Below are 14,799 nucleotides of genomic sequence, written 5' to 3' on the forward strand. Positions count from 1 at the left end.
TGTTTTCTGCCTCCTGGCGAGTGGTAGCATACATTTGCCCCTGTTGCGGAGCTGGCCTCGGGTTTGAGGTTGGTTGGTTACCAGAGGGTTTATTGGTACTAGTTGCTCTCTCTTGGGTGCAATGCGCGACAACGTGGCCTTCTTGGTGACAGTTGAAACATACCTTATTCTTAAACCTGCACTATCCTGGGTGACGTCTCCCACAGTTCGTGCAACGTGGTCTGTCATGTGGCGTATTTTGTGGGCGAGCCTTTGGTTGCCTGCGCTCTTGGTTTAAATTTGTCTTGGTCTGGTGCCAAGGTACCTTTGAGGAGGTAGGTGACGTCTGTTCTCTCTTTCTCTTCTGGTCAACCGACGTGTTTAAGTGGATTTGGGTGTCTTCTGTCGGATATTTCCTATCATCGAGCGTCTCGGCAAGTTGGAGTGCTGTTGCATAGTCAGGTGGAAGGTGAGCTGACACCGCTCCTCGAACATCGGTCTGCAAATCCATAACAAAACATTCTAATTTCAGCTCTTCTGTTGAGACCATTATTGGGGCGAAATGGGACAGACGGGTGAACTCTCGTTCATACTCCTCTACTGGCCTGTTTCCCTGCTCTATGCTTAGGAATTCACGTTGCTTCTTATATCGCACAACTGGTTTGAAGTATTTTCGGAGGAATGCTACTCTAAACTGCGTCCAGGTGATGTCATCTTCGTCTACAGCAATCGCCCAGGAGGCTAATTGCCACCACAGTTTAGCATCTTCGCGTAACAGGTAGGTCATGCAACTCCTCTGGACACTTCATGCGTCAAAAAATTTCATCAATAGCCAACAACCATAATTCAGCTACGACAGGGTCCTTGGATTTTCCCTCGAATACTTTGGGGTCCCGACGTTTGAAAGCTCGAAAATACTTGCTTTCTTCTGATGCGGCTGCGTCCCCCCGGTTGTGATGGGTAGTCTCAGGTAACGCCCCTAATTTTCTCTATCCTAAATAGCGAGTTACCTTGTAATCAAATAACGAAAGTGCGATAGTTTATATAAGACAGCCTCAAAACTGACAATACGTTCATTATTATAAGCAGCTCATGCCTGGGGAAAACAATAACGACAACCTAACCTAGAAATAAACAATGGATAACTAGAGGGACAATTGCAATAACTAATAACCGAGAGAATCCAACAAGACGTCTACAACACTACAAACCCTCCTTAAGACTTCCATGGCCTTCGCAGCATCCACCGTCAGCCGTACATGGGGGCCTTGCACTTACCTGAAAATATGGGTAGCACGTGGCTTGAGTATTATATGAAATACCCAGTAAGTCGCCCCACTGTTGGAGTTAAGCATATAATCATACATTAGGATACACACGATCGCATCAATACACATACATAAGCACAAGTGTCAAAATAAAGAAAACTGAGAGAGGGGTCTGTCTTCCATTCCTTCCCATGGCCTTAGGCCCTTGCTTTGTTCGGGCGGGGGTGGATGCATGGTACTTTCCCACACATGGCCCACGAGTGTGACTGTGGGCCTACCAGGCGAGCTCGCAAGTGAACTCCCTGGGCTTGGCTTGGTCGGGTATGTATGACATACAATACTGGACGCCACGGACAAAGGTGGGCCTGCATGATATTGTGGCGAACACAATTATCGAATATATGCGTTCATACCATCAGTAGCATAACGGGGGAGTGCCCCAGGTACATAACCATAGCGTTCATGAGGTTCTTAGGCTTTACCACCATGACATTATACATACAACGTTCCATCCCCTCGCCGCATTACATAGCATAACTGGGTCAACATCGAGCAAGCATATCATAGCATACTAATCATCTCATTCATGGCATGCGGGGTTCTGACAATCATGACATGTCAATCAAGCTCATACATACAGGGTAACAAGCTGTGTCACAAACATCATATACATAAACATGGCATACAAAGCATTTCACTCAAGACTCACATACATAAACATGGCATACATAGCGTTTCATTGCAAGAAACATCTAACCTAGCATACATCAACAACACACATGGTGCATACACATGGTGCATGCAAGGGCCACAGGGCACGCACCAACATACATACATAACTAACGCCAACAGTAAGGTTACTTACCTCGATGGTCTCGGTTGAAGTCACTCACAACGAGCTAATCCCAGCGGTTGAATATGTCCTATGATAACCACATAAAAACTTAGGAACCTTTCATGACATACCCTGGCTAAACCATGCTATTTATCAAAATAAACCCCCCGATCTAATCTGTCTTTAACTTTTAGGAACTATACTGACCTCTGATGGTAAAACTAAGGGCAGAAACGGCTTCGGAAGGGTCGAAAACCTTGGAATCGATATATTATAGTGATACCGAGTCACCAAGCCGAGCTGCCGAGCCGACCAACTAAGCCGCCAAGTCGAGTTGCGGGATTTGACGGAGCTGAGCCGCCATACACGTCTAGCCGAGCCGAGAGCACGCGTGCAGAGCCGAGACCAAGGCTACAGCGCGCGTCCGTGTTGGGCCGAAATGCATAGAGCCCGCGTTCACTCTGTGGGCCGATTCAGAGGCTGAAACTAGGGGTGTATATTCAACCCAACAACCCGGATCAACCCAACCGAGGGTTGGGTTGGGTTGGATTAGCATTTCGGGTAGGGTTGGGGTCATTTTTCTGAACCCGAACTGAATCGGTTCGGTTTCGGGTTCGTGGGTAAAACTCCCGGGTTGGCTCGAGCCGAATTTAAATATATAAAATATATAAAATAATTTATCCAGTCAAAAAAGACTCGCGCTTGAGTTCGAATCCAGGCTAATACGTTTTGTTGTTTTCTTTTATATATATATTTTTAAAAATACCTGTTGTTTTCTTTTATATATATATTTTTAAAAATACCTTACCAACCATATATTTTTAAAAATATCTAGGTTCATAAATTATATATATACAAATACATGTTTTGTGTTTTTTTTTTCCTTTAATATATATATATATATATATATATATATATATTTTTTTAAAATACATTACTAACCAACAATTATAAGTCAAATTATATATATACAAATACATGTTTTTTTTCTTTAATATATATATATATTTTTTTATGTTTTTTTCGTTTAATATATATATATATATATATTTTTAAAAAATACATTACTAACCAACAATTATAAGTTCATAAATTATATATATTAAGATTAAACATAGACAAGTATTATATGTTCATAAATTATATATATAAATACATGTTCTTCCTTTTATATATATATATTTTTTAAAAAATATCTTACTAACAAACAATTATAGGTTCATAAATTATATATATTATATAGATCGAACATAGACGAGTATTATATGTTCATAAATTATATATATATAAATACATGTTTTTTTTTCTTTTATATAGATGTATATATTTTAAAAATACATTATTAGCAAATAATTATAGGTTCATAAATTATATATATATAAATACATATTTTTTTTTCTCTTTTATATATATATATTTTTAAAATACATTACTAACAAACAATTATAGGTTCATAAATTATATATATTATAAGAATTAAACATGGACAAGTATTATATGTTCATAAATTATATATATACAAATATATATTTTTGTTTCCTTTTATATATATATATATTTTAAAATACTTTACTAACAAACTATTATATATTCATAAATTATATATATTATCAGGATTAAAGATAGACAAGATAAATTTTAATTTAAATATATTTAAAAAAATTTATATCTGGCTAGTTCAATGTTCATAAATTATATTATATATATAAATAATTCTAAATTTTAGTTTAAATTTAAAGATAAACTAGTAATTCTAAATTCAAATGTATTTGTTTTCTATTTGTAGTAACATTATTATATCATAATTTATATTTATATATATTATTTTTCTAATAATTTAGGGTTATCTATCCTTATCAAATCACTTATAAGCAAACATATTTCAACTAATCATTTTTATTGTTTATTTAATTTCATGATATATCCTTATATTTTTTCTATTTTTATCCATTTTCAAGAAATGTCCGGCATTCTTTAGTTTTATGACATGTCGAACTATGTTAATATGTCACAATTTTCACTCGAACTAAATTAATATGTTACAATTTTCGCTTGTTGTTGTTTATTGAATTTGTTTTTTTTTTAATAATTATGGATTGATTTGTGTTTGTTGGTAAATTTTTAATATATTTTATATAAGATTGTATTCGAATAATTATAAATTGTGGATAAATAAAACTTAAAAAAAAAAATTAACAACCCAACCCGAACTCAACCCGAAAATAGAGAGTTGGGTTGGGTCGGGTCGGGTTGTGAAAAGTTTCGGGTTGGGTTGGGTTACCAATCCAACCAACCCGAACTTTTGGGTTGGGTCAAAAAAATCGCTCAACCCGACCCAACCCGGACCATGTACACTCCTAGTTGAAACCCGACCGACTTTGTGTCTTCTTCACCCGAGGATCTCGATGAACCCTAATTGCAGAGTTCGACTGCCGTTGCCGATGAGACCACCGTCATCCTTGGCGATGCGTCTGTCCCGCTTGTCTCGAAGTACCCTGGCGTCGGTTTGCTACTCCATACGGGCTCCCAGAAGTCCAAAGTCTCGCGACGTTTTCGATCCCTCACCTAACCTTTCAGCTCCTACCTCACAGGTACGATAGTGACTCGAAAGGAAAAGTCGGCTACTAAGTTTACCTAGGGTTTAATATGGGGACTCAAGGCATTAATACGCCCTTGCTGGCAAGGCATGCCTCACCGGAAATCCCACTTTTTTTTTTTTTGTGCCTTTTTGAAACACTTATCGTTACAGCCTGCCACTTTGCGCTAAGGTCTGGATCAGTTGTGCCAATTGCCCATTTGTCTGTGCCATGGATTGTATTAGTTCCATCATCACAGTCATATTAGGTACTTCCGAAGTATCAAGGTTTGCTCTCGGTAGATCAGATGGGGGAACTCCTATCCCCGGATTTGGGTTCGTATTTACTGACTGTTCTTGAAGTGAGGCCTCTAAAGATGGGTTCTCCTCTTTGGGCTTTTCCTTTTAGGCTTCCCCTCAAGGCTTTAAAACGCGTCTACTAGGGGAAGGTTTCCATGCCCTTATAAATGGTGGTTTGTTCTCCTCCCCAACCAATGTGGGACATCAAAGATGAGGGTGTTCATGAGGCGCATGACACTATGGGGTTCCGCTGACTTCCGGACGTCGCTATAGATTAGCTTGACTAGAGGGTCCAGGGGGTGTGCGAGCGCCCTGGGGATTCACACTCGCACATGTGAGTCGTGTGTAGGAAAGTACTACACATCCAATTTGTCTGAGACTAGAGGCCACCCCCAAGATGATTAGGGATTGGTCCCAATCATGATTGCATGTGTTTGCATTTGCATGGTCCCCTATAGTGGAGCCACTTACGGAGTATTCTTCGAAATACTCGTGTGCCACATCATTTTTTTTCAGATAAAGGCAAGACGCACTTGTACGGATGGCGGTGGCATCGCGAGCAGAGACTGTGACACGTGCATAGGATAGATTCATATTTAAATTCCTAGTTGAGTTAGAATAGGTTGTTTTGCATTTCATTGTTTTAAACTATTTTGTATTTATTTTCTTTAAATTTCAGTATTTCGCATTTAAACACGTAAGAACATGACTGTGTTTTCCAGAGAAGAATTTGTTTTAAGCATTTTTTGAAGCTTACGTTATAAATGACGTTCACGTAAGAGTTATATTTCCGCATTATAAATGAGCATGAGACGTTAGTAACGATTCTGAGTATATGGAAATTTAGGGTTGTTACATTAAACATGATAGTCATGTTCCTTTTCATAACGTACACGTCCGTACTCACCACAAGAAAAAATATCTCGATGCACATGAATATTTATGCACGAAGTCCCAACATTTTTCATGGTAAACAAATCATGCCAGTCATTCATACCATGGCCTAAAGTAATCATATTACATAATGTCATGACATTTCATAGCACATCATAATTCATCAAGGCATAATATGACATCCATTCATATTCTAATGTTAAACATCATATCACAAACCATATCATATCATTGAAACATAACAAACCTATTAAACATATGACACGAGTAAGGCCATTGGGCACGTGTCATCATACATAAAACAAATCTTCTAACCATACCGATAGTAGAGCCAGTTACTTAGTTGACCCAGACTAGAGTTTGTAATTATTAGTTGTACCCGCATAAACCTACTCTTCAACTTTCAATTTAACCTCGTATCCATCCTCGTGATGATATCAGTTAAAACAAAATGACTACAAAGATCATATCAGTTAAAACAAAATGACTACAAAGATCATCCAACTGTAGTCTAATTATTGAAGGTAAAGATATATCTAACATAACTATTCTTTTTTCAAATAAGTCTATTGGTTCGTACTTAAAATTCTTAAAAAAAATTTATAGTCATTGAAATTAATTATTTTGTGAAAAAAAATTAAGGATAAATTTTAAATTTTATTGACAATATAATAATTAAATTTGAAGCGTTAAAATTCACTATATAACAATATACGATGATCCAAGGATATTTTTGACCTAATTTTTAAACAAATAAAAAAATGGATTCAATCCCATAGGGGATTTGGTTTGCAGTGCCTGAAAGATGGGAGAGCAAATGAGGCATTGAGGCAGCCCAAAACCTCCATTTCCGCGCCATAGCTCATCTCTGGCATTCAGTTTGCACGCCATGGGAGGCACCGGAAGAACTCTGCTCTCTCTTTCAGTCTCCACAAATCTGTTAATCAGTGCTCGTGTTTCACCGCCCAAGTGTCTGTCGCTCCTCAAAATACCGAAACCCATAAGAAATTTCTCAGGATTTAGGCCTCTTTGCTCCGCTACCAGCGCCGCGACCAGCGCAGAATCCACGGAAACAACTCAGGCGATTGAACCGTTGAAGCACTCTATTTTGCTTGAGCGGCTCAGGACTAGGCATCTCAATGAATCTGCTTCTAAGACTAAGCTAGCTGTGGGAAGTGGTGAGGAGAAAATGAAGAAGCCAGAAAAGAAGAAGAAATTGGTTGAGAGTTTTGAAGAATTGGGTTTGAATGAGGAGGTGATGGGGGCTCTGAGGGAGATGAACATTGAGGTTCCGACTGAGATTCAGAGCATTGGAATCCCGGCTGTTTTGGAAGGGAAGAGTGTGATTTTGGGTTCTCATACTGGGTCTGGTAAAACTCTGGCTTACTTGCTACCTCTTGTCCAGGTACAATTCAACAGCATTTTTGTTGTGGGGTTTCCTTAAATTTGTTGTAGACTAAATTATCTTGTAATGTTTGAAGTCTAATTGTGATATTGTGCTTGGTGCTGTCCATGTATAATGTTCTAAATTTGGAAGGATCTTTTCTAGTAAATGTTGGAGTTGGGAAGATCTTGTGTATATAAGTAAGCGACACTATCTTCATTGGTATGATGCTTTTTAGGAAAGTGGATAATATTATACCACGGTAGACGTTAGTTGTGTCTTATCAGTGGTATCAAGGTCGTGCTCGCATCTTGACTTAGTCATTTCAATAAAATCCTCGAAGGTATAGTCATAGTGACTCCGGTGTCGAACAAAAAAGTTATGAGTATTGAAGGTGTAGTCATAGTGAAGATTTGTGGTAGAGCTCAATTGGACTACCAATGTGCTCTAGAGACGATAGTCGACCTCTTAAAACTATAGAAACTAAATTATAATCTTCATTGGTTAAAACCCACGACGATGTAAACTAATTAAGGGGAAGATCTTGAGTATATAAGTAAGCGACACTATCTTCATTGGTATGATGCTTTTTAGGAAAGTGGTATCAAGGTCGTGCTCTTATCTTGACTTAGTCATTTCAATAAAATCCTCGAAGGTATAGTCATAGTGACTCAAGTGTCGAATGAAAAAGTTATGAGTCTCGAAGGTGTAGTCATAGTGAAGATTTGTGGTAGAGCTCTATTGGACTAGCAATGTGCTCCAAAGACGATAATCGACCTTTTAAAACTATAGAAACTAAATTATAATCTTCATTGGTGAAAACCCACGACGATGTAAAGAAAATTAAACGTTTTGTTTGATTATTCTATGGATTATCTTTTCTATCTAAAAACTAAATTATCTTTTCTATCTTGTTTCATTATTCTATGGATTGCCTGATTCCATCTTTGATGCAAATTGGTATGATATTGGCAGTGGACCTAACGATGTGGAGGTTTATATATTGATTACTGTGTGCTATTTTATGGAGTATCAGTGAACTAATTAAGTAATATTTGTAGTTGCTGAGGCGGGATGAAGAACTGTTTGGCAAGTTAATGAAGCCTAGGCGTCCTCGAGCAGTCGTGCTATGTCCCACGAGGGAATTATCTGAACAGGTAGCTTTAGGTTGACTTGATTTTATTACATGTATTGCTATATAATTTATACATATCCTATTAACATCAAATGATTACAATAGGTGTTTCGCGTGTCGAAATCTATCAGTCATCATGCACGATTTAGGTCTACCATGGTAAGTGGTGGTGGTCGGATCAGGCCACAAGAGGACTCATTAAGTAATCCAATAGACATGGTGGTGGGAACTCCTGGCAGAGTTCTTCAACATATTGACGCAGGCAACATGGTGTATGGTGACATCAAATACTTGGTGCGGACCTAATATTATGGTTTTGATGTTGCATTCAGTCCAAAATCATAAGTCCCTGATATTATTGTCCAGTTCATATGTTGCATTACTTTTGTAATTTTTGCTTTGGAATGCATACGACATTGTCGTGATTGTGGAGTCGTTTTAGTAGGTGCTGGATGAGGCAGACACCATGTTTGATCACGGATTTGGACCGGACATTCGTAAGTTTATTGGCCCATTAAAGCATCGTGCCTCGTCACATGATGGCCAAGGATTTCAAACAATATTGATCACTGCAACAATGACAAAGGTATTGGTTTCAATGTGACAGAAGTATTTTGTTTTTCCCTGTTGAGATCATATTTTTCTTTGAATCTGTATGGATTGATAATTTGGATGTTAGAAAATTCGAAGGTAGGCATGTTGAACCTGATGGAACCCTTCTTTATAATTGTTTTTGTGAGATCCTACATTGGTTGGGGAGGAGAACGTAGCACCCTTTATAAGGGTGTGGAAACCTCTCCCTAGCAGACGCGTTTTATAAACCTTGAGGGGAAGCCTGAAAGGAAAAGCCCAAAGAGGATAATATCTGCTAGCGGTGTGCTTGAGATGTTATAAATGGTATCAGAGCCAGACACCGGACAATGTGCTAGCGAGGAAGTTGAACTCCGGGGATGGACATGAGGCAGTGTGCCAGCATGGACCTTGGGCCCCGAAAGGGGTGGACTAGAGGGTCCCACATCGATTAGAGAAAGGAACGAGTGCCAGCGAGGACGCTAGGCCCCGAAAGGGGTGGATTGTGAGATCTCACATTGGTTGGGGAGGAGAATGAAGCACCCTTTGTAAGGGTTTGGAAACCTCTCCCTAGCAAACGCATTTTAAAAACCTTGAGGGGAAGCCCGAAAGGGAAAGCCCAAAGAGGACAATATCTGCTAGCGGTGGGCTTGGGCTGTTATAAATGGAATCAGAGCCAAACACAGGACGATGTGCTAGCAACGAAGTTGAGCCCCGAAGGGGATGGACATGAGGCGGTGTGCCAGCAAGGACCCTGGGCCTCGAAAGGGGGTGGACTGGAGGGTCCCACATCAATTAGAGAAAGGAACGAGTGCCAGCGAGGACATTGGGCCCCGAAAGGGGTGGATTGTGAGATCCCACATCGGTTGGGGAGAAGAACGAAACACCCTTTATAAGGGTGTGAAAACCTTTCCCTAGCAGACACATTTTAAAAACCTTGAGAGGAAGCCCGAAAGGGAAAGCTCAAAGAGGACAATATTTGCTAGCGGTGGGCTTGGGCTATTACAGTTTCGGTAGAAGGATGTTAAATGTTCTTTGAATACTTCGACAATCGGTTCTATATGCGAGATCAGTTTCCTTTTCTAGTCAATAGTCATTCGATTTTATTTACAATTTCAGCATTTGTCGTTTCATTATACATTTCGGTTGTTAAAATTCTTCCGCTCATACGTTCTGGCCATCGCTGCAGGCAGTTCAAAAGCTGATTGATGAGGAGTTTCAGGGCATTGTGCATTTACGCACATCAACTTTGCATAAAAAGATCGCATCCGCTCGTCATGATTTCATCAAGCTTTCAGGTTCTGAAAACAAGATGGAAGCTTTATTGCAGGTTTGACTATTGTATTTATTTCTTGGGTACTTCTTAGTCCATTATGAACGCTCTGACATATATTAGCTTAGATTCTTAGACCATTATCTCCTTATTTCCATGAAGTTCGTGGTTTCGTTGTTTCATATCGTCATGGTCATGGCTTGGTCGTTAAAAAATTCTAGGAGTCTCAATAAAAGTAACTTCCAATGCCTGGGCTGTTAAACTGCCAAGCCATGCCATGACCATGAAGTTTTTAACCTCCCACCTGGCAAGGTTTTGAAATTTAACATATGGAACTGAGCTTGTGCATCCATGAGTTTCACCTTTCCTATTTACCATGGGAAGAATTTCACTGATTTCACCTCAAGTAATTACTTCCTTTTGAGTTTGAAAGAAGTATAAGATTGATTCTCAACTATTTTTTGCATTGCCATTTGTCTCAAATCCCTCCGCCCCCTTGTTAAGTTACTAATAGGATAACAGACTGATCTTCTCCGACTACTATTCGTGACTGATTGAACGAGATAAAGCATATGAAATCCTGTAAACTCCTCTCCTTTACTTTATAGTCTATCAGCTTCTTCCTTCCCTTCCTCCTTACGAGAAGTTGTTGCCACGAGAGCTCCAGAACCTTATACTCTATTACCTGACATTCCCTACCTTGACTGCTATCCGAGATTGATTGAACAAGGTAAAGCATATGAAATCCTGTAAACGCCCCTCCTTTACTTCACAGTCTTATCAGCTTCTTCCTTCCATTCCTTCTTACAAGAAGTGGTTGACACGAGAGCTTCTGAACTTTCTGAACTTTATACTCTAGTACCTGACCTTCCCCTATTTACCTTATGAATTAAATCCTGAACCTATTTATTCTTCTTCTTTTGAGGAAGGTTTATGGAAGGAAAGACGAAAGAAAGATTACCCTAATTTTCTTACAAGAATCCCCAACTAAATGATGATAATTCCTTGTTTACGAGATTCAGGAGAGAAATAAGGAATTGGAGAATATGTAAGACCCATAAGTGAAGGAAGGACGTAATCTCAGCCGTGAGAGAAGGGGTTTTCTTAGTTTCCATTTGCTCGACATGTTTGACTTCAGGCCGCAAATGGATTCTATGCACTATGCTTACTTAGAGGCAGAAAAACATTTTTCGTCAATGAAGGACCTATGTAGACGGACATTCATAGTGCATGAAAAAGTACTTTTAAGCACCTAGAAAGTCATTCCAAGCGGACTCTAACTTTCCAAGCGGACTCTAACTTATTGAGACGGAGACAGATAAATCTAGTAGTTGATACACAAAGCAATAAGGAAAGAAATCAACCAGCTAAATCCTTACTAAAAAATGCATGAACCTAAACAGCAGGAAGTCTTAAGCATCACATTATCATCTTTAGATTATTGGACTGTCTATTGGGCTTCATATTTGTTATTTTGTGAGGATGCAGGTTCTTGAACCAAGTTTGGCAAAAGGAAACAGGATAATGGTGTTCTGTAACACTTTAAATTCCAGCCGTGCCGTGGATCATTTTCTCGGTGAAAATCAAATTTCTACGGTCAATTACCACGGAGAGGTGCCTGCTCAGCAGCGGTAAGGATTTTGGTGATAAACTCCGTTTCATTTTTATAAAATTTACTCTACTTAGTGACAATCAATGAAGTTACAAAGAGCTGCAGTGACTCGGATCGAAAAACTGAAAAGAACGAGTAGATACAAAAAGATTGTTGGTTCTAAGTAATCCAAGATTTTGATATATGCGTTTATACTGTCGTTTGAAAATCAGAGTCGAGAATCTCAAGAAGTTCAAGAGTGATGATGCTGATTGTCCGACGTTAGTCTGCACGGACTTGGCCGCTAGGGGCTTGGATTTGGATGTGGATCATGTCATTATGTTTGATTTCCCTTCAAATTCTGTAAGAGTTTTTTTTGCTTTTGAAGAACTTGGCTTGTTTATTTTGCACCACCTCTTTTTGTGCTGCACTTTCATGCCTAAATAGCTTATAAATGATATTTTGTTTCGCCTTTTAGATCGATTACCTTCATCGCACGGGAAGAACAGCTCGTATGGGTGCAAAAGGTTCGTCGCTTGCTCTTTGATGTACTTGATGTTTATAACTCTTTATTTCACATGGATTTTATGCTGTCCATTTGTTGGGTAACTAGGAAGGAAAATCCTTGAGCCTAGCATCCTAATTTTCTACTGAAATAGAGCTGCTACCATATACATGACGTGACTTTTTTATGCGGAAACATTCATTTAAAATCATTCATCGTTACATCGAGCATCAGCTGTGGGACCATGGAACATGTTAAGCCTACCTCGTAGGCTAGTTCACAGAATCTATGACTTAGAGCTCTGATACCATATTCATGACGTGACCTTTTTATGCGGAAACATTCATTAAAATCATTTATCCTTACATCGAGCATTATCTGTGAGACCATGGAACATGTTAAGCCTACCTCGTAGGCTAGTCCACATAATCTATAACACCATATGCATGATGTGACTTTTTTATGCGGAAACATTCATTTAAAATCATTTATCGTTACATCAAGCATCAGCTGTGGGACCATGGAACATGTTAAGCCTACCTCGTAGGCTAGTCCACATAATCTATAACACCATATGCATGATGTGACTTTTTTATGCGGAAACATTCATTTAAAATCATTCATCGTTACATCGAGCATCAGCTGTGGGACCATGGAGCATGTTAAGCCTACCTCGTAGGCTAGTCCAGATGATCTATAACCTAGAGCTCTGATACCAACTGTAACAACCTTAATTTTCTACTGGAATAGAGCCGCTACCATATGCATGATGTAATTGTTTTATGAATTATTTTAAATGAATGTTTTTGTATAAGAAGATTACGTCATGCATATGGTAGCGGCTCTATTTCAGTAGAAAATTAAGGTCGTTACAAGAAGTATCCTCATCCAACCATTACTACTTGTAGCTAGCCGTTATTCGTTGATTCACTTACTCACGAACTTGTATCTTAACTCGCAGCTTAGCCTGACTTGTACAAGCTAGGTTGAATTTGATGAAATTGAACTTCCTTGCTGATCCTTCATTATTTGTACATGTATTGGTGTAGGAAATGTGACAAGCCTGGTTACTAAAAAGGATAATATTTTAGCCACTCGCATCGAGGAAGCAATCCGAAAAAACGAGAGCTTAGAATCTCTCACAGCAGATAATGTGCGAAGAGACATAGCACGGGAACGTATGATAACCGAGCAGAAAACGAAAAATGAAAAATTTGTTAAGGTTTCAAAGGAGAGAAACAGAGCTAAATCATCAACATCACCAGCAGCAAAACCTTCAAGTGTCCATTCAAAAGATGAATCTGGAAAAGCATCTCCAGCAAAGACTCAGAAGTCCGGTGTTCGGGTTTCTAAGTCAACAAAACCGTCGAGGAACGTCCCCAGAAAACCGTTGAGGAATGTCCCCAGAAAACCGTCTTCCGAACCCAGGAAACCGTCTTCCGAACCGAAGAAGCAGGTGGCTAGCAGAAGGCAGCCCAGAAATGGCATCAAACCGTCAGGTCAGAAACTAAATGTAGTTGGGTTTAGAGGGAGAAGCAGCCAGTCTGATAAGAGAAGATCAGTATCCGGTTAAGTGGAAGACAGGTTTTAGATGAGAGTTTAACATAGTTTTATAAACTTTTCTTGTAATTTTTTGTTAGTTCTTCATTTGAAATGGCTTGATGAGTACAAGGAAGTGTAATTTTGCTGTTAAGTGTATGTTTTATAAGTGAAACATCTTGAGGAGAAAGAACAAATCAGTGCCAAACCTTTATCAAGCCTCTCTTTTTATGTGTCTATGAGGACACATCGGGGCCCTTGTATCGTACGTGGTACGAAAATGAACATAGTTTTACATCGTTTGAAAAAGTCGAAAACTTTGGTTGAGAGGTAAGACTCTCGATATTGATACGAGACAATTTAGATCGTGTTATTCTAATGTATTTGTTAGGATTGCACAACGCACACACTCCTTGATCTAGATGAACACAAAGAACAAGATAGAACTCTCGATGCAAAGCTCAAAGCTCTTAAAGTATGCAAGTTCAAAGCTCCTTGGTTTACTTTAGCACCTAGATATATATATATATATAGCTTTACTAGATAATGATATATATATGGTTTAGCTTAGCTCGGGTGATATATATATGGTTTAATTTATTATATATAGGTTTACTAGATATAAAGCTATTTACTATTTATGACAATTTACCCCTTTCCATAGTTTTACCGGATACAATTTACTCATTTCCACAATCTATCATTTACTAAATATACTTTTACTTACTTTATATGTCTACAGAAGATTTTTAAAAAAAAGGTAAATGATGTTAATATTATTTTTAAAAATTCTTGGGTATTTTTTAATTATATTATTAACTTCACTATTATTTTTTAATTTTTTATACATTCACGAATATTTTTTTAGATAATGTAAAACATAATGGTATTTTTATTAATTTATTGAAAAAATAGGGTCTACAACAAATTTGGAATTATTCTTTTTTTTTT

General features: G+C 38.4%; 1 protein-coding gene and 1 long non-coding RNA gene across 3 annotated transcripts; one reads left to right on the forward strand and one right to left on the reverse strand.

Annotated features, from left to right (window-relative positions):
* Nucleotides 1–1,036: 1,036 nt before the first annotated feature.
* Nucleotides 1,037–2,147, reverse strand: LOC111443263. The gene is made up of 2 exons (XR_002710452.1): nt 2,113–2,147; nt 1,037–1,257 (listed from the first exon to the last, which is right to left on the reverse strand). It is a non-coding gene; the product is annotated as an uncharacterized LOC111443263 (long non-coding RNA).
* A 4,465-nt stretch (nt 2,148–6,612) lies between these two features.
* On the forward strand, nt 6,613–14,188 carry LOC111443261 (DEAD-box ATP-dependent RNA helicase 39). 2 transcript variants are annotated; one of them, XM_023081009.1, is made up of 10 exons: nt 6,613–7,256; nt 8,297–8,392; nt 8,476–8,664; nt 8,816–8,956; nt 10,130–10,270; nt 11,702–11,844; nt 12,038–12,167; nt 12,283–12,331; nt 13,359–13,693; nt 13,739–14,188. In XM_023081009.1, exons 1-10 carry the CDS (start codon nt 6,741–6,743, stop codon nt 13,880–13,882), a joined length of 1,884 nt encoding a protein of 627 aa, XP_022936777.1. In that variant the 5' UTR covers nt 6,613–6,740; the 3' UTR covers nt 13,883–14,188. The 2 variants fall into 2 exon arrangements, with proteins under 2 accessions (XP_022936777.1, XP_022936776.1); XM_023081008.1 differs by having other exon boundaries at nt 13,359–14,188.
* Nucleotides 14,189–14,799: the final 611 nt, after the last annotated feature.

Source organism: Cucurbita moschata, unplaced genomic scaffold (genome assembly GCF_002738365.1).
Source record: "Cucurbita moschata cultivar Rifu unplaced genomic scaffold, Cmos_1.0 Cmo_Scf00005, whole genome shotgun sequence".
Classification (NCBI taxonomy): domain Eukaryota; kingdom Viridiplantae; phylum Streptophyta; class Magnoliopsida; order Cucurbitales; family Cucurbitaceae; genus Cucurbita; species Cucurbita moschata.

Excerpts from the sequence above, each read along its gene's own strand:
- LOC111443261 (XM_023081008.1), top strand. The coding sequence starts at position 6,741 with ATGGGAGGCACCGGAAGAACTCTGCTCTCTCTTTCAGTCTCCACAAAT. Across the intron at positions 7,257-8,296 it reads ACTTGCTACCTCTTGTCCAG|TTGCTGAGGCGGGATGAAGA; the intron begins GTACAATTCAAC and ends TAATATTTGTAG. Across the intron at positions 8,665-8,815 it reads ATGGTGACATCAAATACTTG|GTGCTGGATGAGGCAGACAC; the intron begins GTGCGGACCTAA and ends TCGTTTTAGTAG.